Here is a 27,847-nt window from a genome sequence, read left to right as displayed (position 1 = left end):
GGCCAACCTTTAACCCTTGCTTTAGAGGGGTGGTGAAGTTGGCTGGTCTCCTCATGGAGTCAAGGTGGCATTGCCAATCTAGTAGTCTGGAAAAACAATCTTATTCTCCTAGTCCTTCCTGTGGACCTAAGTTTCCTCTCCAAATTCAGACAAAAGGAGGCTTTTAATCTCTTTAGTTTTAGTTGGTTTTGGTTTTTTGTTTTGTTTTTTAAAAATGCAGGAAAAAAAAAACAGGCTTTTTTAGCACTCATGGTTGTGGTCAGAAACCTAAAAGAATTTCATAAAGACTTATAACATGGAAGTTATACAGGAAAAACCCCAAAAGGTTGGTGTGTAGCAAAGTCGTGTGGTCTCATGGCATTCATGTGATTTTCACTGTCATTTGGATCCATTGCTGCTCTTTTGGGCCAGATGCTGTTGGGCTTTACCTTACTGTAGAGTGACTTTTGTGGCCCGTTACTCAGTGTAAGCCTTGAGTTTCCTCCAAAGTCCCTGGGTGACTTTTGCCAAAATAGAAGGGTCTCAGTGCTACATGTACCAGACACTGTGTCCTTCAGCTGATGGGAGACTGATGCTCGCTTGATACAGGAGTGGGCTGTACTGCCCCAAATCATGCTTCCAAGCAGCAAAGAGTTCCCTTCTGGAGAAGAGAAGGCTCCTGGGGGACCTTATAGTGGCCTTCCAGTATCTGAAGGGGGTCTACAGGAAAGCTGGGAAGGGACTTTCTACAATGGCTTGTAGCGAGAGGACAAAGGGTAATGGATCAAAACTAGAAGAGAGATTTAAGCTAGATTTAGGAGGAAATTCTTTAGTGTGAGGGTGGTGAGACACTGGCCCAGGTTGCCCAGGGAAGTTGTGGAAGCCCCATCCATGGAAGTGTTCAAGGCCAGGTTGGGTGGGGCTCTGAGCAACCTGATCTAGTGGGAGATGTTCCTGCTCATGCAGGGGGCTTAGATCTAGATGGTCTATACTGTCTCTTCCAAACAAATCCGTTCTATGATTCTAAGCAGTTATCTGGCAATAACTCCACACTGAGGTCATAAATAAGGCAGGAGAAGGACAGGAGAGTGGCTACACTCTGTGCTTTGGAGGGTCTGGTCAGGCTGGGACGTGAAGCTTTTTGAGCTCATGCTCCCCACATTTCAGCTGCAGCAGCTCTTCTGCCACTGCCTGCACACTGGGGTGTTTCTGCTCAGGCTGCAAAGAGTCCCTGCTCCATTTTGCAGTCTGGGCAAGGTGCAGGGCTGGAGCTGGGTCCTTACAAATCCTGTCAGCCCCTGGTGGGAAAAGGCTGTTTCCAGACTTGGTGATGAAAAAACATCTGGGGGTGGAGTGGATAGAGGTGTGCACTTGTGTCTGTGTTTGTTTGACTCCTTGACAACCTCGTGAGAAGGATTTTTGGAGCCTTCATTTTCCACATTGGTCTTCCTGTCTCCTTTGGATTATTTTTGTCTTTTCCCTTAACTTCTTAGATAGCTACAGACTTCCCACAGGGACACAAGTGGAGACACAGTCCTAAATAATATGTCCTATGTTTATCTCTAAGAGAGGCTGGGCTGGCTTTTGCATCACTGGCATTTCTTACCTCTGGCTGGAGCTGGCCATGGGATGGAGCCCTGCCTGGAATGGACCAGTCGGGTCCATTTGCTTGAAAGATGCCTCTGATCACAATTTTCTGTCAGTAGAGTGTCTCCAGAGAGCCTGGAGAAGAGAAGGCTCCGGGGAGACCTCATAGTGGCCTTCCAGTACCCAAAAGAGCTACAGGAAAGCTGGGGAGAGACTTCTTATGTGAAGTGACAGGATTAGGGAGAATGATTTTAAGCTGAAAAAGGGTCAATTTAGATTAGATCTTAGGAAGAAATTATTCACTGTGAGGGTAGTGAGACACAGGCAGAGGTTACCCAGATAAGCTGTGGAAGCCCCATCCCTGGAAGTGTTCAAGGCCAGGTTGGATGGGGCTTGGAGCAACCTGGTCTAGTAGGAGGTGTCCCTGCCCATTCAAGGGGGTTGGAACTAGATGATCTTTAAGGTCCCTTCCAACTTAAACCATTTCATGATTCTACGATTCAAGGAGAAATTCAGGAGAGGTCCAATTGTGGCATGAAAAACAATTCAAGGACAATGTTTTTCGAGAAGATGGGAGTGAGGGATGCTGAGATATTTCTCCCTCACATCCACTGGCTGGTCATTAATTAACACAGCAAATTAACCCATTTCTGCCTCCACAAATGTGGTGTTCAGCGGGACCTACCCAAATGGGGTGTTTAGAGGGACCAAGGGAGTGAGGAGGAGTCATGTCAGGGCTGCAGGAAAAGAGGAATGTGTCCAACTGGTGAGACGTGCCTTGGGTGATTATTTTTAATATTTGTCATACTTCCAAATGAAACAGCAGACAAAGCTGAGCTGGCTCAAATACTTGCAGAAAGAGCTGATGGGGAATTTGTTAATGAAGCAGGTTTCTCATCTGAAAATGCCAGTTCATCAAAGCCTGGATTTTGGGGATGTGTTGCAGTCCTGGCAGGAAAAGCATCTCAAGCTGTGGATGGGTTTCTTTGTCAAAATCAAGAAGGTTTCAAGTTTGTCATGTGAATAAAATAAAGTGAGGCAGATGTAACAGAGGGATGGAGCAGCCAAAGCTTGTGTGTGGTTTGGTTCAAGTTCTGCTCCCTGAGCTTCAGAGTCACTTCCACTGGGTAAAATAGGGACAACTTAAAATTTTCCCAGGTATGAATTAAAGCAGAGCAGCTTTTGGCTACTGCAGGGATGTGACTGACTGCAAAATTCTGCAGGCTGATAAGAGTCCTCAGGATGATGTGAAGGTGCTGCAGTTTCCAAATCTCCAGCAAAGAAGTATCTCCATGCTGGCAGTGCAGCCATGCAGGAGGAAGCTCTGGACGCTCCTCTTCATCTGGAGATGGTGCAAAACCCCTCAGGGCTTCAATAACATCCATTTCCCCCTCTATTTCCAGCCAGTAAGGGCTTATTGGGTAGGTCCTTCAGGACACAGACTGTGGCTATAAGTTTGTTTCATTTTTCAGCAGAGAAGAGGACACTGGTCAGTCTTATTGCCTTGATTTCACTGTCACTTGTATGAAAGATCTAAACAGCTCCAATCTGAAGGGCCTTTTCAATTGAACCTTTTCACAGTGGAGTAAAGGAGGTTCCCTGCTAAAAACAAGCCCAGTGGCTTTGAATCAAAGTCCAGACACGCTCTCATTTTGCAGTGCAATTCTATCAAGACTGTTCTGCAGCAGTTTTTATTCTGACAGGATTTTGGAAAGGACTGACATCCCTGCCCTGGCTAATTGAACTGATGGACGAGAGCCTGAAAATGCTCTGGCAGAGGCTGTTGGACCTTTCCCCATCTTCTCACCTGGGAAGCCGAGTTGGTCTTTGGCCTGGGTGATGCCTTTTCACAGTGTTGATGGTGAGACTGGCAGCAAAGGGATTGGGTGATGCCCGGTTGGAAGTGTATCTTCTGACATGGAGAGTGTCTCTTTGGAAGGGGAATGGGTGCTGTGCATGCCCACAGCATCCTTGTACCACATCCCTCACCCAAATCTCAGCTGGTAGCAAGGGAGGAGGGTGCTGTTTGGAGCTCATCTTTCCCTCAGCAGATGGAAGGGAGAGAACCTCTGCACAGGCAGAATCTGAAAGCCCTGTGAGGTAAGCATTTGGTCTGGTAGCCCAGCTTAATTCCAGGATAAATAACCCCGTTCTGTGATATTCTGCCAATCTGATTGCTCTCACAGTTTTTAAAAGGAGATGACAAATTTCCTGTCATCTGTAGAGGCTGGTCTCTGCTCCAGCTCAGACACTTGCATTGCAGTGGGTGGATAAACCCCTCCTTTTGCCCAGGAGCCTCTTGCCACTCTAAGAGAAGACCAGAAGCTTCCTCACTCACTTTGGCACGTGCTGTCCTCCAGCAAAGGCCACCCCTGCAGCCTCAGTCCCCACTTTCCCTTTGACAAACTCAGCCTATTGCCCCTATATTTTATCAGGAAAGGCTGCAAAAAAAGGAGAGGCAAATAGGAACTTCCTCAGGCCTGGCTCACATCCCTTCCCCTCCTCTGAATTGCTTGGGCTCCTTAGCTTTCTCATCCAGCCTTGGGAGGAGCAGGAGCCGGCTGGCGTAAGGCTCTGAGCTGGACTCAGCCCGCTGGCCTGGGGTGTGTCACCCACCATTTCCTAAGTTATTCTTTTGAGTTTCCTTTTCTCACTATTAATAGATTTTCAGCCAATCTGAGCTCTTTTCAACAAGGTGGATGAGGAGGGGGGGCGTTCCCAAGATAGGAAGCGGGAAGCTCTTGCGCAGGGAATTAATCAGCGGAGCTGCGTGCGGAGGTGGTGGCTTCGGGTGGGCTGAGGGGAAGAAGGACAGGACATGTCCTTTCAGTTTGCATTTTGTGTGGGTTTGCTTCTATTTTGTGCTCCAAGCCGTGACCTTTCCAAACAAGCTGCTCCCCCCAAGCATCTTTCCCAGCCTGCAAAATACCACACATCTCCTGTGACAAGGTTACAACCAGAGCGTGACTTCATGGCAGGGTTAGTGGTGGTGCAGCGTGGCTGAAAATTGTGGCCCCTCACTTGGTCTTGCAAGGAGATGCACTGGCACAAACCCTTCACACCTTTCCTTTTACATTTTTACATTGGGGGTGGGGACTTTTTATACGGTCATGTAAAGATAAAACAAGGGGTAATGGCTTTAAACTGGAAGAAGGGAGATGTAGGTGAGACATTAGGAAGAAATTCTTCACTGAGAGGGTGGTGAGACACTGGCACAGGTTGCCCAGAGAATCTGTGGTTGCCCCCTCCTTGTTTGGACAGGCCCCTTCTAGCCCAAACTATTCTATGATTCTATGATTATGTGATTCTATGATTCTATGATTCTGTGATTCTATGATTCTATGATTTGGGGTAGCTTTTCTCATCCCAGCACCTCCTGCCCAGGAGCACTCACAGCAATGGGGACCAACAGTGTCACTTTCCAACCTCCCAAATATTGCTCAGTGGAGGCCGAACAAGCCCATCTTGATAGCTAGCAATAAGGGAAAGTTCTGCCCCTTCTGGGGTTGTCCCCCTCACAGAGACACAGCATCACAGGCACAGTCATGGGATACACAGATCCGGAAATTAAATCATGTTTTTGCAGTGGACTCATTTCCTCTGGCCTGTTTGGCCACGGATGAGTGTGGAGGACTTGAACTCTCCTCCTGTGGGTCTACCCCACACTCAGCACAGAATTGCAAGGTTTTGGGGGGGTTTCTGAGTGAGATGTATGAGAGGAGAAGTGCAGAGCAAAGCATCAGACTCACTGCAGCCAGTGCTGTCAAAATACCCTGGTAGCTGCTGTATCTCTTCCATTTTCCCTGAAAAAAAGGACTTGATGACAGTCAAAAAAGTGAAATGAAATCAGTGGCCTTGCCCTGCCAAAATGCATCCAGGACAGTCAGGGGCAGGCAGTTATTTTCTGCCTTCTGGAAAACAAGGTGAGGGACTTCAAGTGAACTTTCTTTTGGAAAGGATCTCCTCCTGGTAAGGTGAGGGAAAGATAGCTCAGAGGACCCCTCTGCTCTATCCTCCTCCTCTCTCATAGCATTAGATCCCTTTATCTCCATGGCTCATGGCCTGAAAGAGTCATTTGTTGGCTGCAAAAGGATGTACTGTATCTTTTGTGAGTAGTTTTCATGCTAAAAGGGCACTGAACATAATCCTGTCCTGTCTGGCTGTTATCACCACCAGTCTGTGGTTACAGGGTTTTTTTCCTCCTTCAACCAGATCCTTTTCTGCTGGGGCCAGCCAGCAGGCAGTACTGGCTACCAGCCCAGCCATGCAAGACACAAAAAAAATCATAGAATGGTTTGGGTTGGAAAAGCCCTTAAAGATCATCTTGTTCCAAACCCCCTACTATGGGCAGAAACATCTCCCACTGGACCAGGTTTCTCAAAGCCCCATCCAGCCTGGCCTAGAAGACTTCCACGGATGGGGCTTCCACAAATTCCCTGAGCAACCTGTTCCAGTGTCTCACCACCCTCACACTAAAGAACTTCTTCCTAATGTCTCATCTAAATCTCCCCTCTTTCGGTGTGAAATAATTCCCCTCATCCTATCACTACAAGCCCTTGTAAAAATCCCCTCCCCAGCCTGTGTTTTCTGGCTTGTCATCATTTGTGTTGCCACCTGCTAGAGGGATGTAGATCATTGCCCACCAATGTAGAGTGATTTCTACCTCTGTGGCACCTAGCATTGCCAGGCCCATGTAGTAGGATGGTGTCCTACCTGCCCATGTGAACAGCACTCATTGAATCCATCCATCCTTCCCCCTGCACAATGGTTCACCATTTCCAAGCAGGAGTTGTTGCTTTGAACCCTCTTAAATCACTGGTCCTGGCTAAATAATGAAGAATAACTTGATCTTTAACATCTGTTTCCTTTAGTAGGAGAGGAGCTCTAAGAGTGGACGCAGAGATATGGAAAGATAAAACACTAGCAACCTTTGTGGGCATCAACTTGAGTCTTGGTTATTCTCCCAGTTGCTTTTTGGGGCTGAATCACCAAGTCCCTTGAAAGAGGCCCTACTTCTAATGGTTGGACTTAGTGAGCCCAAGGGTCTTTTCCAACCTGAATGGTTCTCTGATTCTACCACACCAATGAGGGCAAGCCTGGAGGACCACACCAGCTTCCTCCATCAGCAGAGCAACCCTCTTGCTTTGAACTTTTGCTCCCATTTTTTCCTAAAAGTGGTAAAAATGCAGCTGCAGCTCCCCAGGATGGGATGAGGAAGCACTGGGGCAGGGATGCCTGTTTCTAGGCTTGAAGGGGGTCCCAGCTGGCCACAAAGGCTGGCCTAGATCCAAAGCATGGACCTGCCCCCTTTCTCTTTTGGACCCAGTTGAATTGAATTGTCTTTTATACCTCTCCTTCAGTGCATATTTGCTTCCTGCCTCTCTGGGGTGAGGCTGGGGCATGAAAAGGAAGCAAAAGCAATGGGGGATTTCCTCTACCTTCCTTCCAACCCCTTCTTTATTTATGTCTCTTTTGTCTTATTTCTACCTTTAGGGGAGCTTTTTTAATCTCTTTTTATTTTTATTTTTTTACCTCCTTTGTTGTCAAAACCCTTGTTTGACAGCCCTATTTACAGTACAGACCCATTTTGTGGCCAACTGGATGCCTGGTCTCTAACATAAATTAAAAAAACCCTACAACAAACCTCCCATCTATCTGATTTTTGCCCCTGAGTTTCCTTTGCTTGGTCCCCGTGTCTGTGTTTTGTTTCCTTACCTCTCCTCCTGCAGACAGTGGCCAGTCTAGGAAATAAGACTTCTCTCCACAAATGTTCTTTTCCCACAGATTCAGTGGAGATGTTTTCTCACAAGCCCAGGATTTCCTAAAATAATTCATGCTGCAAGTTTCAGTTTGAACTCACATCTCAATGGTGTTTTCAGGAATGGCAGCTGGTGGAGAAAGGGGAGTAAGAACCATCTTTCAGGAGAGGCTCTGCACATCTTTTCTCCTGGCTCTACATTCCCCAGTTGAGATGCCAGAGATCAGTCAGAGCCCTCCTGCCTCCTCCAAACCCACCCTCTCTCCAGGCAGCTCCCATGGGATCCCAGAGCTGTTGCAGGATCCCAAAACTCACTGGCCAGGTCTTGTATCAAGTGTACCTCCACCTGCCCCCCCTGCTCTGAGTCCTGACAGGGTGGGGTTAGATTTCCCTGGGGTATAAATCTCAGAAACTGGATCTTTGAAGCACAACCAGTGCTAGCAAACAGGCTCTGAAAGAGAAAGTACTTTGCCATTATGTCAGCGTGGAGAGATGAAGCAGATTTCTGGAGAGCAGCAGTAGTACACAGTCAAAAATCAAACCTTGGAGGTGTGACTCCTGTTTCGGAGGGTTGGAAATAATATACAAGCTCCTCATGGGGAGGGGAGGGGTGGGAATAGCCTTCTCCTGCACAGCCATCAAATAGAAGAACCCTCTTTCCTCCCTCCAAGATCAGGTTGTTGTCTGGACTCCAGCCAGATCCTCGGATGAAGTGGCTCAGGGTAGCCTCACAGTTCCTGAGAGGTGAAAAATTGGTTGAACTTTTCCTGGGGTGAATCTGAGGAAGAGTCCAGAGCTGGTGATTACCATGTGCAATGGGGGGAAATTATCTCTGTGGCAATTGATGGAGCTCCTGCAGTGATTACCAAGAGAAAAATGGACCCAAATAGTAGTCAATCATTCAGCTCACTATAAAACAGTTTCAGTATGTGAACATGTAAAGTATTCTTCAGAAACAAATTGCAGATCTTATGTATGTGAGATAACTAAGCAATGGACAACCCTCTTTGTTTGGAGACCGGGCTTTTTTCCCACTTAGGTGATGTCAACTCTCAGTGAAATACTTCATGGATCTCCTCAAAAACTAGGAACCCAAGATTAAGGTTGTATTTCTATGTGATGGATAAATGCAGGCTAAAAATCACATGGGAGTTTCATGGTTCAGGGGGTGACATTAAGGATTTGCATGGTACATCTAGGTGGAGCCCTTCATTTTCCTGGCTTGTTTCTCTTTTTCCTGAATGCATCCTTGGATATTTTTTTTAAGAGTTTCCCTTGAAAGTGACCTCTGACTTGAAACATCTTTATGTGACTTTCTGAGGCTTTTCAGAATAGTAAAATAATCAGCTAAAAAAATAAGTACAAATTATAGATTGATGATAAGATTTGCAATGGGCAGGTGAACTGAATATCCTTAAAATTAGAATAATGCAGCTCCAAATAAATGCTTTTTGTGTTTGCTTGCAAACTCTGTCCAGTGTTGACCCATTCTTTGAGAGCAAGTGGAGTAAATATAGTTTCCCTAGTTCAATCAATGGAGAATTTCACTGTGTGCAGCTTCTCATAGAATCAGAGAATGGTTTGGGTTGGAAGGCACCCTTGAAGAACATCTATGGGCAGGGCTACCTTTCACTAGACCAGGTTGCTCCAAGCTCCACCCAGCCTGGCCTTGAACACTTCCAAGGATGGAGCATCCACAGCTTCTCTGGGCAACCTGGGCCAGGGTCTCACCACTCTCAATGGTTTAACTCTGGATTTGAGTGAGAGTGCTTATTTTATTATGGCTTTATAGTAATTATCTGAGTTTGGAAAGGGAAAGAAAAAAGCTAAGTTGAAATTGATGCAATTAAAGAAACAAAGCTTGAGCTTGCAAGCAGAAAGTAACTTTGAAAAAGGTCAGAAGTGTTGCCTTATTTACCTGAGGTTCCTCACCACTTCAGGGATGTGAGAGACCCTCCTAGTGGTGTTGGATGAACAGCATTTGATATGTCCCGTGGCTGCTCCTTTATTTTGGGAATGACTTGCAGCACTTTGCACAGGAGCTGGTGCGTCTCACACCTGAGGGAGACCTGCATTCTGGGAATCAGCAGGTCTTGCCCTCCTCCTCACCCTCCAAGCCCCTTGAAATCCTATGAGTTTGACTATGCTTGTTGTGAAGGTGGCTCAGGCTTCCTTCTCCTCTGCTTTCTGCTGGACATGGTGAAACCAGAACATGGCATTTGGTATGAGTTTAGTAAGCATGAGGCAAGCCCTGACTGAATGACTCGTGGCTTCTGGTCAGCATTTATTTCTACAAACACCTGTTCTGGCTAGAAACCAAGGATAGTTTCCTTAATTCAAAGTTTATCTTGGCATTTTTACTTTTCCCTAGGTGTCAGCTCTCAGGATGTGACAACTAGTGCAAGTCCAGGAGAAAATAAGCAGGACCTGACTACAGGCACAAGCACAGTGCAAGGGGACAACCCTACAAGCAAACCAGGAAACACACCAACCACCCCTGTGACATCACCTGTTGTACTTCAAAGGTCTAACCCTACAAGCAAGCCAGGAAACACACCAACCACCTCTGCAGTATCACTCACCAGTGTCCAAGGAACCACCCCTACAAGCAAACCGGGAAACTCCCCCTCCACCTCTGCAACATTAACTACTGCAGTCCAAGGGACCACCTCTACAAACAACCCAAAAACCCCATCACCTGCCCCCACAACATCACCCAACCTGCCTCAGCAGGTCAACTCTTCACCAGGCTCTGGATCCTCAACTGCCGCCCCTGCTGCAGCCACCACTGCGACCCAACAGACCAACCCTCCAGCCAACTCGGGAAGCTCAGCAGCCACCACTGCAGCAAATCCCGTTCCAGCTCATGCCAGCAACCTTACAACCACTCCAGGAGGTTCAGGGACCACTGTCACATCCTCTCCCAGCACAAAATCTCAGGGAAGCCAACTTTCAGATCAGTTGGCCAGCACCGCTGTGAGCACCACAGTTCCAGTGAGCCTTGCTCCTGGGCTTAAGGACCATGGTGACTCTTCTCCCACATCGGTCCCTAAGCAGCCTCACTCTTCTTCCAGTTCTCCAGACCAGGAACTGGCCACTTCCACCAGACCTGAAAGCACCAACATTTCCGTTACACCTTTTGACAGACCCATCTCCCCCACCACTTTACAACCTGGCGACAAAAAGGTCTCAGAGGCAGCCACCACATCGACTCTTGGAGCAGGTACCAGAAGACTAGAACCTTGATTTCTTGGGTTAGGAGGCCCTGATGTGGTATTTTCCTTTGGCTGTCCTAAACATGGTCCTTATAGGGTGTCATCTCTTTGTCTCATTTTAGTACTTCCCAGTGTAGTTGTCTAGATGACAACTGGGTGTTTAGGTCCCTGTTGTCATTGCTGGAGGTCAAGTCGAGGCAGTTAGTGAGATTCAAGGCATGGATCAGCTGGCAAGGCATAGACATCAGCTTTCAGATGGACCAAACTGTGCCTGAAGCACCATCAACTGCAATGACTCGACCTCCAGTGACTGCAAAAGGCAGCCAGCAGCAACGAGGTCAGAGATGGAGACTGACATTGTAGAGATGGTGAAACAGATTGACAGTGCCCTGACTGCTGGCTGTAGACGGTCCTTAGTATGGCTGACAGCCTCATGAAGGCTGTCTGGGCCTGCATAGAACATAAGCTTTAGAAGACTAAGGAGATTTTGTGGCTAAACCCTGAGTCTACAACCTCTAAAGAGTCTAAGCAGTTAGGTGGGATATTCATCATTCCTGCAGGGTGTTTGGCTGCTGACGTCTATCTAAGCAGCATTATGAGTGTCCACGTGGTGTTTAGGATCTTGCTGAACACCATGAACATGTTTTCTCTAGACCTCTGGAGCTTTATAGATCCCTGTTATTTCCTAAGTGTCCTGGTGAGGCCCAGCCTGGGTCTCCTCTGGCATCTTGGCTGGTAGCATTCACAGGGAGTAATCGCACTGTGGGACTGTGAGGGCTTCATGAAGCCTTCCAGACTTGGGTGGGATTGTGAGTTCAGCTCACATCTGGCTCTGAAAAAAAGTGTGATGACACTGAACCCTTCATTATCATCCCCTGGAGAAGCTTGTTCTTGACCCATTTTCCAGCTACCAGCAATACAGAAGCAACTCAAAACCCCATCTCCTTCCACCTCAGCCTTTCAGCTCCTCCTTGCTGCCACCATCACTAAATAGGCCCAGGCCTTAATACAAGACCATCTTCACTGGCTTCACCCAGTTCATGTTAGCAGGAACTAGGAGGTGAAATGGTTGTCTTCATGAAGGATAATTTCTTCCCCTCCTGCTCCACAGGTCTGTTCTCCAGTAAAGGATGATACATGAAATTATGTTAGTTCAGATTTTACCTCAAGCATTGAGCACAAAGAGGCTTGAAAAAAACATTTACATGTAATAAATAGGTGAGAGAATGCAAGAGAAACAGATGGCTTTAAATTAATCCTCTCCTGGAGCCTTCAGAGCATGTCTGGGAGAGAAATATCCCTCATCCTTTCTGTAGAAGAGACAGGACCCCCATAAGCAAACAGGCTGTGAACACAATGTGGAGTTTTGATTCTCTTTGTCACCATTTAAGGATCAATTAGGAACCCAGGGATGGAGGTCTATCTCTTCAAAAGGATTTGGGGAGGCAGGAGGCTGCTGTGCTCCTTGAACTACTCCCATTGCACAGGAAACTGTAAGATGTTACAGGCCTTAACAAAAGTATCTGAGATGATCTTGGGTATCTGAGATACCTGCATGGGGCAGACAGATGTGGGGCATGTGACCTTCTGGAGGAGCAGGCAGGCAGGCCAGCCCAGACTGTCTCCCGTAGTACCACACTCTACTTCTAAGCATGTCACCATCCATAGCTTCATTAAGCTTCATCCATAGCTGATGGAGATGCCACCAACAGAGGCTATGGCATTTCACTCCTCCTAATGGAGGCATCTGCAGTGCTCAGTGGGATTGCAAAATTAACTCCATTCACTGGGGGACCCAGGGTAGCCACCTCAGATAGGCTACCTCTGTTGTAGAAATCTCCATGGAAGACACCCCAGATAAAGTGAAATGAGGGCTTCAAGGCAGGGCTAGAGCCAAAAAACTTCTTTCCAGCTCTTCGTGAACAGACCTGTGCCAGCTGTATCCCCTACAGCATTTCAGTGTTTGTCTGCTTGTTTTTGCTGTGTATTTGGGACCCAGACCAGAGAAGCCAGGACACCAGATCTGTGCCAACCAAACCCTCAAGTGCTGACCAGAGCCCTGCCAGTACACAGCCTTCAGCTCCAGCCCCTGGGGACCAGACAGCAAGCAGCAGTCCTGGCTGCCAACACCCTAACACTTCCTTCCAAAATAAGGTAACAAACCCTATGGGAAGGTGGGCACTTTGTGGTGGTGTCTGTTCATATTTGGATGGCATCCCACCTAGATGTAGAACCTGCAGCCCTTCTTGCTGAGCACTGTCAGGCACTTGAACAGGCTGCCCAGAGAAATGGTGGAGTCACCATCCCTGAAGGGATTTAAAAGATGGGTAGAAGTGGTGCTGAGGGGTATGGTTTAGTGGTGGACTTGGCAGTGTTAGGCTAATGGTTGGAATTGATCTTAAAGGTCTTTTCCAGTCTAAACAATTCTATGAATCTGTGTCTGTGTCAGAGAGATCTGCTGTAGGGAAACACAAGGCAGCAAAATAATTGTAAATGAAACCCCTTTCTCCCATAGCTTTCCAGTGTGGAGACATGGGGTTTGTGGTCTGGGTGCTGAAGAGTGGGGAAATGAAATCTAGGAAGAGAGAGGGAAGCATTTTGAAGAGCAGAAGCTGCCTTGGAGTGGACTTGGACATGATGAGAGGGCGAAGACCACAACTCAGCATCAACTTCTCATGGACTATATTAACAGAAAATGGTTTGGGAGTGTAGGGGGGTTTCCAAACACAAGCCAGGATAACTATAGTGCTGGTAAAGAGGGAAGGAGAACCTGTTTTGAGGTGTTCATGCTTTGTAGGACAGGACTGCATCATGGTCCACTGGCACGGATATTCCTACTGCCTGAGTCAATTCCTAATTTACTCCACACTTCAAATCCTGGTTTGGGAAGTGAATGAGCAAACATCCCTTAAACAGCTGTGTCAGTTTGCTATGAAAAACCTTTTCATATATGAAGACTTGAGTGAAGGGCTCCCACACCTGTCTCATTTCCATAAAATGGATCGGAGCTTTGGTTGGGATGTCTCCTGGCTTGAGGTGGTCTGTTGTATTGGTGACCAACTTCTTCTTCCAACCTATTTCAATGATTTGAGAGTTGCTTTTCTTTCTGTCTTTTCAGATCATCTGTGAAGACCAGATGCAAAATAATTGGCCCACCACTATATACCTGAAAGAAGCTAGGAACTGTGTAAGTAGCACCCTTTTGGACTTCTCTGTAGGATTAGCTGTTGTGTTGCTGTTGGAGATCAGCTCTGAACCTCTGAGCTCTGTGGTACTCTGAGCATGTGAGCCTACAGAGAGGAGAGTCATTTCATCAGAGTAAGATGCAAAGACTTTTGGGATGTAAAATGGCAAATGCAAATCCACACTCAGCAGCATCACCCAGTGGAGGATACGGAAGGAGGAGAAGAGGCCCATGTGGTCTTCTTCTTCTAGTAGAAGGACCAGCTGAGCCTCCTAGGGCTCAGAAAGAGAGCAATGGGAAATTTTAGAGGGTGAAACTTCCCTTCTGCAAAGGCTAATGGGAAAGGGGCCAGGAGTTCATCCCAAAACTCAAGCAAAAAATGTGGAATTCCTCCACAGTTGTTGTGTACTTGGTGAGATCTTGCAACCTCACAGCTGGGGTGTGGGGGCATTCAGCTGCAGAGCAAGAGGGAAGCACAGCAGCCTGGAGCCTGGAACTCACTGTGCTCCTCAATGCTATTCAGGTCTCATAAAGCCCTGAAGTGGGAGCAAAAAACCTCTATTTCATTTGTTTCAGACCTTCTGCAACATCAGGGAGTAGCAAAATGTGGTGCCAAGGTTGGGGAAGGACAAACCCAACCCAAGACTATACATCAAGACCCCTTTTCTGGTGGGTGGGTACTGTCTGCTGGCTTTTCTGAGGGATACCCAACTTCAGAATTATTCTTGTGGAAACAAGTTTCCTGTAATAGGGAAGGTGCAAGACACTGATAACTTATAAATAGGCTGAAGTTTTAAGTTTATGACAAAGAAGTAGAGGCAGCACCACATGGCTGGTGAGATCTTAACATAATGATTGTATCTATCTGAGCTGTGGGTAGGGCTCAGGGGTGGGTTTGGGCATTATAATGCTCTTGGTTTCTGGATCTTCAGGGACCTTCTCACAGCTTCTGCTGCACAGCATCAGAAATAGCTGCTCAAGTTCATGAATCTCTGCTGTACCATTTGTAAAATGGACCAACTCTTGAGTACACCATACAGTGGTGAGACACAGAGTGAAGCCCCTATGTGTTCATAAAACCTCTTGAGATACTTGCTGAGATGAGCACAATTGCTCCTACTGACCACAGCATCTCTTTAAATTCCCTGTGGCTTGGTGGTGGCCCTGCCTGGCTGCCCTGGAGAGGGCTTGGACCTCCTGGTAGCACCCACTGTGCTCCTGGAGGAACAGAAGCACTTGGCTGCTGCCATCTCATGGTCATCACCTTCCTACTCTGGCTGCTGTCGGGTGTAAATGCTCCTTAGCTGGACACCTGCAGAAAACATGATGTTCTTAGTCATGCTGCTCCTAATGCTGAGGATGACTCCAAGGAGGAACTTTATTACCATGGTGCCAGTGGCCCAGAGGCAACACCAGGACAGCCTTGCCTGAGATCATCCCCTGCATCCCCTTTGTGCAATGACTTAACCTGCAGCCACGTCCATGTTGGGAAAGCATCCCATCAAAGTTTATATTGAATATATACAAATATCTCATCAGATTGACCCAATCTGATTTTGGACCTTAAAACACCCAGCCAACTTATGACCGTGTTGGTGTTTAATGCCTCCCTCCTCCTTCTGGGTGCAGTCCTGCTCTGCACAGAGCTGTAGTCCCCCCTGCCGTGGCTTTCCTGAAGCTGTGCCAGGAAGCTTTTTGGGAATAGGAATGGAAGGCTGGGAAGTGCTGGTGCACAGCAACACACTGGTGAGCTAAGGGGTGGGTGGACATCACGGCTTGGCATCATCCATCGCTCCTCTGGGCCACGGGGAGGCTGGAACTGGTGAGCCCACGAGTCTGCTGCCCTGTTTCCCTTAGATTCCTCTGAGCATAATAATGAGCCAGAGCATTGTTAGTAAAAAATGCTAATTACGCCTGGAAACAGCTGCAGAAGGACTGCAAGGGTGCATCTTCCCCTAGCATCGCTCTCCTCGGCTGCCAAAACACCTCCCACCTGCTCCCTGTTAGCTTTCCACTCAGTGTATTCCTGAAAACTGCAACAAATTTTGTGCCTCCCAAGCTGAGCAGATAACAGAGAAATGGCACTATCTGGTTTCCCTGCTTTGTAGGCCTGGTAAACAAGTCTTTGGCCAAATCTTGACAGCAAAGTGAAAAAATCCTTTGCATTTTGCAACTTGTGGGAAAACAGGAAAGTGTGTGTTGTAAGGAGACGTGTTCCAGAAACGGCTCCAATCCTGATCTGCAAGGTCAAGCCAGAGCTGCAGCAGCATTGTGCTAAAAGCTCAGCTCCAGAGAGAAGCTGGGGAAGCATCAAGGGCTGTGAGGGCCCAGCAGTGGGGCATGTGTCCAGGTCACAGGTGGCAGGGCAGGGGGGCAGTACAGACCCTCCCTCCCTGCCTCCATGGAGAGATAGGGGCACAGGGCAGCATTGGTGATGGAGAGATACAAGCAAAATGGTTGGGAACAAACCCAGGGATTGCAGGCATTGTGCTTTGCTGTACCTCAGTTTCTCCAGCTGCCATAAATTTTAAAATAATTTTAAAAAACCCTCCATCTGTAAATCTTAAAAAGTAAGAAAAGAGCCAGAGGTGGTTAGCACCACTTTGTGGACCAAAGGTACTTTATGGGCTGGTTCCCACCATCCTCTGTCTTCAGGGAATGCTTTTAACCAGCACTGAAGTTTGGTCTATGTTCCCCCCCCTCCTTTTGGCCCTTTTTCCTTCAATTACAGCAGGATCTTAATGAGTTTCCTAACGAGGTCCATTAGCTTGATGCCTTGCATTACACAGGATGACTTTTCCAGGGTCTGGCTCACAAGTCTATCTTCAGCTGGGTTTTCATTGGCTCCTTGGGGTGCTCCAGCCTTGGGAGAGACAGATGGATGGATGGATGGATGGATGGGCGGGTGCTCATCCCAACAGCAAAATGTACTAGGTGAAGCAAGAGATGACCATGTCAGAGGCAGCTGGTGTACCCAGGCTCCAGTTCAGCCACGTAACTTTGTGACCACCTCCCAGAGGGCCAGCATGGCTCCTCAGTGGTGTCCCCAGTGAGCTGACTCAGAGGATGCTGGGGATGACCCAGACCCTGATCCAACCGGGGGATGCAAAAGCAGCAGTGGGACCACCTGGACCCACACCCAAGTGCCTGAGATAACTTGCTGTGTGACACCCACCAGTTTGGGGACAGCAGGACAGTCCTGGGAGCAGCTGGAGGGTCCCCTTCGCCCCATCCATCTGGCGGGGGTGGTTTGTTGACTCAAGTGCTGTTACCTCATTCGGGGATGTTAGTTTTAGGTCCCCGCCAGTGTGGGAACCGGATTCGAGCTGCTCGGCAGCGCCTGTCAACTCCAGCCAAGGAATGCGAGCGGCTCGGGCGGCTCGGGCGGGAGGGCAGAGCTGCCCAGGCAGTGCCACCGCCTCCCTGCCGGCTGCCCCGGCCTTCCCGAGCCCCTCTCCAGCCCCCAGAAGGGTAAATCCCTCCGGTTCAGCCCCCCCGAGGGCTCGAGGCACAGCTCAGCACCAGGCAGCAAAGCAGTTCGGTGCTCAGCTGGGTTGAAGCAGCTGATTTCCCTTCCCATCCCCTCCAAAAAAAAACCAACCAACCAAACAAAACATTTTAAAGGTTGTGTTGTTTTGGGTTTTTTTTCCCCCCCTCCCATGAGGTGGTAGTCGGAGTGGGTTATTAAGGGCTGGGGGAAGGCAGAGCTGAGGCAAAACCTTGGGAAGGAGGCTGCAGGGAGGTAGCAGAGAGGCTTTGCGTGCCTCTGCCGAGCAGAAACTCCTGCCCAGGCAGGGAGCTGATCAGCTGCGGGACATCGAAGGCGTGGGAGCACAACCCAGCGTCCAAAGATGTTAAAAACACCTCCCCGACCAAGCTGTAACCCTCTCCTCCCTGTCCTGCTGGGGACGAGCTTTCTGGGGGACGCTGCCTTGCCCAAGGTCCTGTCTTGCTGCCCACGGGCTGCCCTGGCACAGGGCAGGTTTTCCAGGAAAGCTGGAGAGGGATTTCTTATGAGGACATAGAGCAACAGAACGAGGGGGAACGGTTTCAAACTGAAAGAGGGGAGATTTGGATGAGATTAGGAAGAAATTCTTCCCTGTGAGGGTGGTGCCAGGCAGATACGTGCCCTTAATGGAGTGGACTCTGCTCCTGCCTGCTCCAGCACCCCAAACCTTCCCCTCCTGCAACACCATCCATGCCAGGTCCTGCTCACGTGGATGACCACCAGCATCTCACTTACTCCACCACAAGACAGAAGCCACACAGCTGAGGAAGGCACTTAATCTCACCCCATCTTATCTAAATATGTGGGAGACAGGATGTACCTGCTGGGCCAGAAGATGGGTCCTGGGCACAGCACAAGGGCGAGCTCAGCATCATGAGGCCGCAGCCATCCCTGGGAATGGCTGCTGGTTCTCACCTTTCCTTTCACTTTGAGTGAGGAGGAGCTTCCCCAGACCCCTCTGTTGAGTCTGTACCATCTCAGCTGCATCCCTGGGAAAAGGGAGTGAGGGGACTCATAAAATGGTTTGGGTTGGAAGGGAACTTAAAAGATCACCTAGTTCCAATCCCTCTGCCATGGACAGAGACATCTCCCACTAGACCAGGTTGCTCCAAGCTCCATCCAACCTGCCTGGAACACTTCCAGGGATGGGGCAGCCACAGCTTCTCCGGGCAACCTAGGCCAGTGTCTCACCACCCTCACAGTCAAGAATTTCTTCCTAATATCTCATGTAAATCTCTCCTCTTTCACTTTAAAACCATTACCCCTTGCCTCTCTCCAGATTTCCTGTAGCCCCTTCAGGCACTGGAAGGTGCTCCATGGAGCCTTCTCTTCTCCAGGCTCAACAACCCCAACTATCTCAGCCTGTCTTAACAGGAGATGTTCTTCAGCCCTCTGAAGGGCTGGAGACACAGCTTCCCTGCATGTAAGACCTGTGCACACAGCACCTGCCTGTGCAGTCATGTGCAGGCAACATCTCTACCCATATGAGCTGTGCATGCAGGAGGGAGATCACCTCTACCTTTTCCCAGCTGCTACAAACCACCAAACAGATGCAAAAAGCCTCAGGAGCATCATCCATCTCCATGGGCTCCATCCACCCCTCTACCATCCCTCTGGCCCCATCTCATCTAACCTCTCCAGGGATGCTCCAGTTTATCTGAAAGGAAAACACTTTCTCTTGCCCCTGCAGAGCTGTGGGGAAGCTCTACAGAGGACAGGGACCCATGGTGGTGGGGACAGAGGCTAGAAATATGGGGGGGGGGGAGGACCACAGATGCCCGTGGGGTCACAGGGGGCCACAGAGCATCATCCTGCCCCTCAGCCTTCCCCAGCACCCCCCCCCCCCCCTCCACTTCCCTCAGGACCTGCTATTCCTGTAACACCAAAAGCTGCAGCCCTCAGATAAGGCCAGTGCAGGGCCCCAGTGAGGAACAGCAGCCAAGAACTTGGCTTCTTGTAAAGAAACTACTTTGAAACTTTTCCTGTTCCCTGGGAGGGCCGGCAGCAGCCGGGTGGTGCAAAGGGCTGGGGGAGGATGGGCATGGACACAGCATCCCTGGGGATGGGGCAGGATGCTCCTCAGCAGTCCCCTGGGTAGGAGGATGTTGCTGAGGCCCTGCTGTCACCACAGGCCGAGTGGAGGATGGTCAGCACCAACATCTCCTTCTTTGAGAGCTTCTGCTCGACGGGCCAGCACGTCTTCAACGCCAGCAGGGAAACGTGCACGGTGGTGCTGACCTCCCGCGAGCCCCGCTCCCAGCACTGGGCCGTGCAGGCAGTCGTGCACCGTGAGTATGATCCCACCATCCTGCCCCCCAGGGGGATGGGATGGGACTGGTTTTGGAGACTCTGCTGTGGGGATACAGCCTGAGGCTTGGCAGAACCCTTGGGGTCTCGCCAGAGCTTGGCTGAGGGGCTCCTTTCCTCTTGGATTGCCTCAGCTCAGAGGCTTGGGAGAGGCAAAATGACCCCAGAAATGAACTTTGCTCCCCAACGAATGCACCAGGTCCCTCTCCCATCCATAATAAGTCAAGGCAGTGACCAGACTCCAGGAGGAAAAATACCTCCCAGGGGGTTAATACTCAGTGCCCAGGGCTCAAATCCTGCCCCAAGGGAGCACAGAGGGGAGTTTCTTGCCTAAGGTCGGAGCCCTGTGGGGAAATTCTGCTCAGCCCAGAGGTGCTCAAATGTTCCTTTAGCACCAGGGTACCAGGAGGATGGAGGCATCACAGGAGGATGGAGGCATCACGCTGCCTTAGTGCCAAGGAGAGGAAGGGCTGACCCTCATCCTCCTCCTCCACAGCATTAGGGCAAGAGCTGGGTGCAGCCTCCAGCACCTCACCGTGGGCAGGGCAGCCAGGCTCTAGAGACAGATCCTGCACCACTCCGGCCTGGACTAGCTGGTCACAGCCCCTCACTGGTCCCACTTGCAAATTGCCCACCAAAGCAGAGACCCCCATCAGAGCATGCACAGCACAGAGTTGGGGGATGGTGGAGACTAGGGTCTGCAGGGCTGTCCCACTGCCAGGAAAAGAGGTCCCTGCTCCTTGTCTGGCTGTGGAGGGTTGGCTTCATGCCCACACATCTTCTCCTTTGACCAGGAGGCGGTGGCACAACCTGCCCCCCCACCTCGTGCTCACTGCAGCCTCTTTTCTTCCCCCAGTCCCTTTGGACACTGAAAAAGTCCTCGAGGAGCTGAAGGAGAAGAAGGACAAGTTAGAGGAGGTAAGTGCATCCCTGGGCGCAGTGCAACTTCCTTGCAGATATTCCCCCAGGTGGGTGTCACAGGAAACCCTCCTCGGGGCCTGACCTGTCCCTTCTGTGGCAGCTTGGCATCGCCAACATCACCTATGACAAAATGGAGAGGGAGATGGTCATCACCGACGAGTTCAGCACCCCCCTGATCATCACCATCATCACCCTGGCTGGCTCCCTGCTGCTGATTGCAGCCATCTATGGCTGCTGCCACCAGCGTTTCTCCCAGAAGAAGGACCAGGTAAAGTGGGAGGGGGGTGAGACACATACCTTGAGACCTTTTTGTCCCAGAGGGGACAGTTTCATCTCCCATTGGGAGATGAAAATCATCAATTTTGCCATCCCCGTTTGTGGAGACATCCTAGCTTGCCCAGCAGGCACCACCTTCCTGTGTTGCTCAAGGGTTGCCCAAGTGTTGTGGATGCTCCAGAGGGGCAGGAGGTGCTTTGGGGGTGTCAGGGTGGGGGGAAGCTGGATGAAAATCACGGAAACAAGGGGCTAGTGATGGTGGGATACGACAACGAGCAGCATCAGTCCCTGCCATCATCTAAGGCAGGAGGGCTGAGCAGAGTGCTTGGGTCATTATTTTGAAAAGAAAGTCTTTCTCAACCCAACCTCCCCCCAAAAACATTCTCAAAATATGTTCATGAACAGGATTAGGTGCCCAGAATCATGCTGATGCCTCCCAAGGGGTGCCAAGGGCTGCAGGGAGCTCATGACTGCTTGAAGGTTGGGAGGATGGCAGGACAGCCACAGGAGGGCACCCACACTGTACGGCTCAGCCTTTAGGAGAGCTGGGCTGGAGCCAGAATTCAGAGCAGCAGTAGCAGGATTTAAGGAAGAACAGACCTGGAAAAAAAAAAAACAAAACCAAAACCAAAACAAAAAACCAACAACATAATATCATTTTTATCTCAGGAAGCAATTTTGGGTGATTTTTGCTTAGCATCCACCTGCAAGGACTTGCCATTCCCACGCTGTGCAGCACTGGTGGGGAGGGCTCTGCCACGTACCCGAGGTTTGCGTCAGCTCCTGTGGCTCTTGCTGAAGATTTAGCTCTGGAGAAGAGACAGAAACAGAAAAGGGGGGGGGGATGATGAGGTTAAATGATGCAATTAAGATAAACCACCCTCCTGATGGAAAAGCAAATGCCTGCATGTTCTTTCAAGTCATTTCCCACCAAACCAGCTCATCCTTCCCAGGGGGTCCCAACATCTGGCCCACGTACCAGGAGCTGTGTGAAGGCAAGGGATGAGGCAACCTTTGCTGTAAACCTTTGGAGTCTTAACAGAGATGAACACAGGAGGCAGGGAAGAGCAAACCAATGCCAGCATCAGACTTGTTTTTATACTATACTTGATTTTTCAGGAGAGAATGAGGGAGAATGCAAGAACTCCATAGATGTCTGACCTCCAATCTGGTCCCTTTGGAGCTTACAGGGTTTTGCAGCCAAGCCATCCTTCTGGTGAAAACTCTCTGGTTGGGGTGGAAAACATTCCAGCAGGGACAGGGAGCAGAGTAACACTCTTGCCCCATATGGTTCAGAAAACAGGTAGAAATAGGGTATTTTTAGTAATGGGAATGCACGTTCCTCAAGGAACAGGGTGCAAAAGAAAAGGTACCAGCCCTGGCTGGAGGCTCTGGAGGTAAATAGTCACCAGCCACAGGGTGAGGTAGCAAAACCAAAGCAAGGGATGCCAGTTCCTCAGTACAGCTCTTGCTCAGAGCACAGGAAAAGAATCTGCTTTTTCTAAGCAGTTGCAATAGGTTTTTAGAAAATCACAGTAATTGCTCCTTTCTGGATTTGGTTTTGGGTGGTTTCTTTTGTCTTCCTCCTGCTCCTTTTCAAAAAATGACTTGAAAGTTGTTTTTTTTTTATTTTATTTTTATTTTTATTTTTCTCCAACCCTTCCTCCCCCCTTTTAAACCCTGCTGTTGTTTTACCTTGGAAATAACCAGCACATCCACCCTGATCTCCCCGGGTTTGATGATGGACATGTGGCCCTGATCTTTAATGTGAGTTCTGACACAGGGATCGGAGGGGCGGGCGCCGCATCCGTAACACCCCCAGCTCTCACCCCCCCGTGCTTGGTAGGATTCAGTAGCTTTTAACAGGACTAAAGACCAGCTTTAAAGACCCCTTGCTGCACGGTGGGGGGGTGCCTTGCCATGGCAGGGGGGTGCCTTGCCACGGCACGGAGAAAGCGCTGCCTGAGCATCCATCCATCACAGGGTTGTACCAACAGCCCCACAGGCCAAAACAGCCCCTGCAAGAGCCCAAGTGCCTCCTCTGCTTTTGAGCATCCCTCCATCCTTGCCCGCATCCCTCCCACCACATGCAACCCAAGGGGACCTCCCCCCAGCAGCACCTTCTCAGCCCCCCTGCTAGCACCAAGCCCTGCGGTTTCACTTCTCCATCCCTTTTCTTCTCCATGGATTCCCTCCCACGCCTGTCTCCTGACATTTATTAGGAGCACTGTAATAAATCAAGCTGTAAATCCAGGCAGATTTTAACAGGGATGCTTACTGAGAGCCCCACGCTCCCCAAAAAAATGGGCTGACCGAGGACTGCAGCTCCCCAGTGGATCCCACCAGGGTGGAATGGGATGAATTTGCCATGGCAAATTCTAAATTAGGATGGGGGTCTGCCAGGGGCTGAAGGGCTGGGTGAGAGCCTGGAGCACAGCCTGCCAAAGGACCAGGGTGATGCAGTGCCCGATTCATCCATTAATCAGCCAAAGCCACACATGGCCAAAGGGAAAAAGGTGGGAGAAGCTGTCATTTCCCTGCCTGGTTTCCACTGAGAGCTTCAGAATAGGGCTCCAGGATGATGCTTATGAAGGGTCAAATGGGCTGGCAGCATCTGCAAGGTGGGAGCTGCCCCCAGGTTGAGGGGGAGACCAACAATAAAGCAGCTCGAACTGTAAAGCAGCTAAAAAGAGACAGGGAGGCAGAAAGGGGAGGGGAAGAAAGGAGTCAAGTTGGGAAAGCAGGAGTTAGGGTGCGGGTTCAGGGAATGGCAAAAATGTTTGACGTCTTCGCAAGGTTCTGGGGGAATGAAGCTCTGGTCCACAGCCAGGCTGAAGGTGGCAGCTGCTCCTAGAGGTTTTCCATATGTTTCTGACTGCTCTCTTTCCTTCTTCCCATCATTAGCAGAGTCTCTCTCTTGCCAGCTCCATGCTATCTCCTCGCTGCACCGGTGTTGACTGCAGCCCCCAGCCTCAATCTCACCGTGAATGTTTCTATATGTAGTTACTAAATGCGGGGCAGTGGCCATAGCTGGCTGGGAGGTGACAGCCCCAAGGTGGCACGCACAGGATGGCCAAGCTCTTCTTCACTGGGGTTTCTGGGTTTTCTTTCCTCGCAGCAGCGCCTGACCGAGGAGCTGCAGACAATGGAGAATGGCTACCACGATAACCCCACGCTGGAGGTGATGGAGACCTCCTCTGAGATGCAGGAGAAGAAGGTGAACCTCAACGGCGAGCTGGGGGACAGCTGGATCGTTCCTCTCGACACCCTCATGAAGGAGGACCTGGAGGAAGAGGAGGACACGCATTTATAGGATAAAGAACTCAAGCAAGCAAAAAAAACCCCAACAAACCACCACCACTCCCCCCAAAACAAACAAACAAACCCATAAGCCCTACACACAATTCCAAAACAAGGCAAAATTCCCAACAAACCCCAGAAAATCCCTTAATGAATTAATCATGGACCCTCATGCCACCATGTGGGGGTGCAGGATGGAAGAAGAAGGGACACAGGAGGGCAGGTCCAGTGCACGTTGTCAACACAAGCCACCACAGCGGCTGCATCTGGATGAGCATCCTCTATCACCTGTGGGTGCTCAGCAGGACCTACCACACCAGAAATGACCAGCACTTGGAGAATGGGATGGCTTTGCTCCTGAACAGCTGTTGGTGTCTCCTCTGAGCGTGTCCCCTCCCGGCCTGTGTTCAACCACACCAACCTCCAGCTATCGAGCCACTCAAAAAAAAAGAAAAAAGAGAAAGGAATAAACGTCAATAGGATGGGAGAGGGGAGCACAACTCCCAGCAGCAAACCAGCACCTGGCAATTAGAGCTAGAAAAATCTGGCCCACACAGTTTAGTCATCACTCTGCCCTCCCTGACACGAAACGCCCAGGTATTGAGAGGAAAAAGCTGGAACAGCCTGTTCCTTTTGAATCCAGTTTCCATCCTCTCCCCATAAACTTCTGGCCAAAGTGCACAAGAGCCTCAGGTTGTGCCACAGGCAAACAAATGCATCCAGACCTGGCTGGATGTAGCTGTGCCAAGTGATGCTCTGTCCTGTGCCACTGTCAGTTGTGCCACAAAGGGCTGCAGGATGGATCCTGGGATGGATCCTGCACCCAGCTGGAGACCAGGAAAGGTGCAGCAGTTTCTTGTATCGACGCCAAGGGTAAGGAGAGGAAAAAGAGTAATTCCTTGAGTTCATCCCTGCTAGGAAGGGTGTAAGGAGATGAAGAGTGATGCCTGGTTGCTAGCCCAGGCAGGAGGTTGGGGGGGTCCATGGGGGAGGAGCTCAGGTCCAGCACAGACCAGCTCTGCTGTTGCATTTCCCTGCAGAAGTGTTGATCGCCTTCTAGTAATTATGCAGCAATATCTCATAGCCCATGTCCATTTTCCCCTGAGGGTTACGTGATGGTTTGTGATTTTTGTGGTCATGTATTCCTGCAAGAGCAGCAGAAGAGACAAAACAGAAGCAGGAGCCAGGATAACTTGGTGGTGTTCAGGGTTTTCCATTGGTGTTGCCCTTGGTGTTTCCTCCCCACAAGGTTTGTAAGCTCAGTTCACATCCTCAAGCTCTTCTTTTGAAGAAGTAAAATAGCAAAGACCTGCAAAGAAAATTCCAGCTCAGCAGCATGGCTGGGACTGAGCTTTGCCCCACAGCCCTTGGTCTCTGGTCCAGATCTCCCTTTGCTCTTAGAAGGGGGAAAAAAGGCAAAAGCAGAAAGAGGTTGGACTGATTTCCTGCTCCCCATCACAGTTTCTAAATGCTCTAAAAGGATGGGGAGAGTTTCACATCTTTGCTCTGGCTTCTGTGAAAGAGCTCAGCCCTGGCAGAGGCAGGACCAGAGGCGGGGAGGGGACCAGAAGGTCACTTGGGCGAATGCATCTCCCCACAGATGAGGATGGTGGTCCTGAGCCTTCTGTAAGGCAGAGGAGCTGCAGATGGAGAGCAGTGCCCCAGCACAGCCTTTCCTCTCCCCTTCTTGGCACAAACCATCCATTCACCAGTGCTCAATGGGGTGACTTCCTATGGGCTCTGCCACCAGGTCAACACGATAGGGATCCACTCCCAAGGCCACTCTGAACGTGGGAAGAAGTGGAGCCAAGCAACAGAAAGCCTGGAGAAACCCAGGTCGAGCACTCACATGGGAGAGTGGTGGGGTGGTTTGCCCAGCCCCAGGACAGAAGCTGGCAGAAGATACATCTTCTCCAAGGGACTAGCTCTTCTCCCTGTCTCTGCTGCATCAAAAGGCAGACTTTGAAGTGTTCAAACCTATGTATTTTTGTATGTAAATATTCCTGCTATTCATTAGCAATGTATTCAGCACACTTCACTTACCTGTGCACTGCACTTCGGGGGAGTAATTTTGGAGGGGGGAGGGAATTAACAAAAAAAAAAAAAGAAGAAAAAAAAAAAGCTAAAGGCCAGTCTGGTAGGGATCAAAATTCACCACCAAGCAGGAAAACACCTCCCACGTGGATAACCCCACTCCACGGCTTTCTCCCTGCTCCGGCAGAATCAAGTTCAGCTCTTACAAGTTGCAGCAAGGCTCAAAGAAACAAGTCTCAGCGTTTGCAATTGGCTGTGTGAGCACGTCTGCTTCCCAGTTGCCCCGAGAGACGAGCGGCAGGTCGGTGACCTCGAGATTCTGTCCTTCCCAGGAAACACAGGCAGGAAAACCAGGGGGCAGCAGCAGGGATTTGGCCGCCGGGGCTGGCATTGCCGTCAGGATGCTCCTGGCAGAGCATCTCCAGGCAGTCGGGTTTGGGAATGTGCCTAAAGATCCCCCTTCACAGCAAAGAGATGCCAAAGTGCTTTAATGAATCAGGTCCAAAGACTTTTCCAGAGAACCCTACAAAGGCTTGAGATCAAGCAACCTTAAATCTTTCCGAGCAGAGACCAGTGAAGACACTAACTGCTCAGCAAGTGCTTATAGTGATTTATATTTGAATAGGAATTGTACATTTATTTATTTTTCCAGACACCGTATTTTTAAACCACTAATATTTTATAGTAGATTTTCCTTCCCCTATTTAAAGAACTATTTCCATGGGAAAAAAAAAAAAAAATAAAATAAAAGAACCAAACCAACAGTACATTTTTTTTTATGTTGAGAACATTCTTTTTGCAAAAAGAAAAAAAAAAAAAACAGGTAGGAAATGCAGAAATGAGCATCTTTGGCCTTAATCCTTCCCTTTGTAGACAGTAGCCATAATTGTTAGACCAAAAATAAATTAAAAAAAAATATATATCTACCCAGGCGTTTCCTCCCTCCCTGCCCCTCCTCCCTTCCCCAATCTCCTCTTCTCTCTCCCAAAACAGCTTTAACATCCAACACGTTGTACAAAAGAGATGATTGCCCTTACCTTTGGGTGAGGGTTTTACAAGCAGCTCAGATGTCCTTGCAAAAGCCTTTTCTATTTTCAGATTCATGAGGAATGTGTAAATATTTTAGGGCCATTTATCTCCTGCTCACAGTGCCGTGACCCAACTGTGACTGTTGCCTACAGAAGACATACAGGAGAAGACATAATCCATAAGGGACTGACTGCAGAAGGAGAATTTATTTCCTAAGACATAGGAACCCGTTGAACCTTGCACATATACTAGAGCTCTTATGTACTGTATAGCAGCATCTTTCACGGGGACAGGAGTCTGATTTACACTGGAATTTACTGAGTAACTGGATTGTAGAGATTATTCTTGCATTTTCCTACAAATATATTTTGAAAGCATCATGTATTTCTGTCAATAAACATTCTTATGTAAGACTTGTTTCTTGGCTGAGTGAAAGGAGAGGGGGGGCTTGTGCTCAAGAGCCATGACTAGTCCTGATGTAGATGTTGTAACTAGCTATGGTTAGAGCTTATTTGGACACTCAACCAAGAATATGTAAAATTATTGGAAAAGTGGCAGCTAAAATCATCTTAGAATTTCAGAAGTACCCAGCCATGGAGCTTGTACTGTTCCCATGCAGAAGGAACCACAGAACCACAGATTGATCATCTAGTCCAACCTACAGTGAGCAGGGCCATCTTCCACTAGATGAGGTTGCTCAGAGCCCAACCAAACTGATTTTGAATGTTTCCACGGATGGGGCATCTACC

General features: G+C 49.3%; 1 protein-coding gene across 4 annotated transcripts in view; it reads left to right on the top strand.

Moving 5' to 3' along the window:
* PODXL (podocalyxin like) overlaps positions 1–27,509 on the top strand; it is a 48,817-nt gene extending 21,308 nt beyond the window's left edge. Inside the window, exons 2-9 of one of the 4 annotated variants that reach the window (XM_051628567.1) lie at positions 9,696–10,547; positions 12,539–12,693; positions 13,658–13,726; positions 19,363–19,519; positions 20,395–20,456; positions 20,560–20,727; positions 22,446–22,502; positions 23,857–27,509. In XM_051628567.1, the coding sequence (XP_051484527.1) occupies positions 9,696–10,547; positions 12,539–12,693; positions 13,658–13,726; positions 19,363–19,519; positions 20,395–20,456; positions 20,560–20,727; positions 22,446–22,502; positions 23,857–24,048 (1,712 nt within the window). In that variant the 3' untranslated portion in view covers positions 24,049–27,509. Of the gene's footprint in view, positions 1–9,695; positions 10,548–12,538; positions 12,694–13,657; positions 13,727–19,362; positions 19,520–20,394; positions 20,457–20,559; positions 20,728–22,445; positions 22,503–23,853 lie in introns of all 4 variants that reach the window. The other 3 variants (XM_051628559.1, XM_051628584.1, XM_051628576.1) reach the window with 3 other exon arrangements.
* The last annotated feature ends 338 nt before the right edge of the window (positions 27,510–27,847 follow it).

Source organism: Apus apus, chromosome 1 (genome assembly GCF_020740795.1).
Source record: "Apus apus isolate bApuApu2 chromosome 1, bApuApu2.pri.cur, whole genome shotgun sequence".
Classification (NCBI taxonomy): Eukaryota; Metazoa; Chordata; class Aves; order Apodiformes; family Apodidae; genus Apus; species Apus apus.
This window is presented reverse-complemented; position numbering and strand designations above follow the sequence as displayed.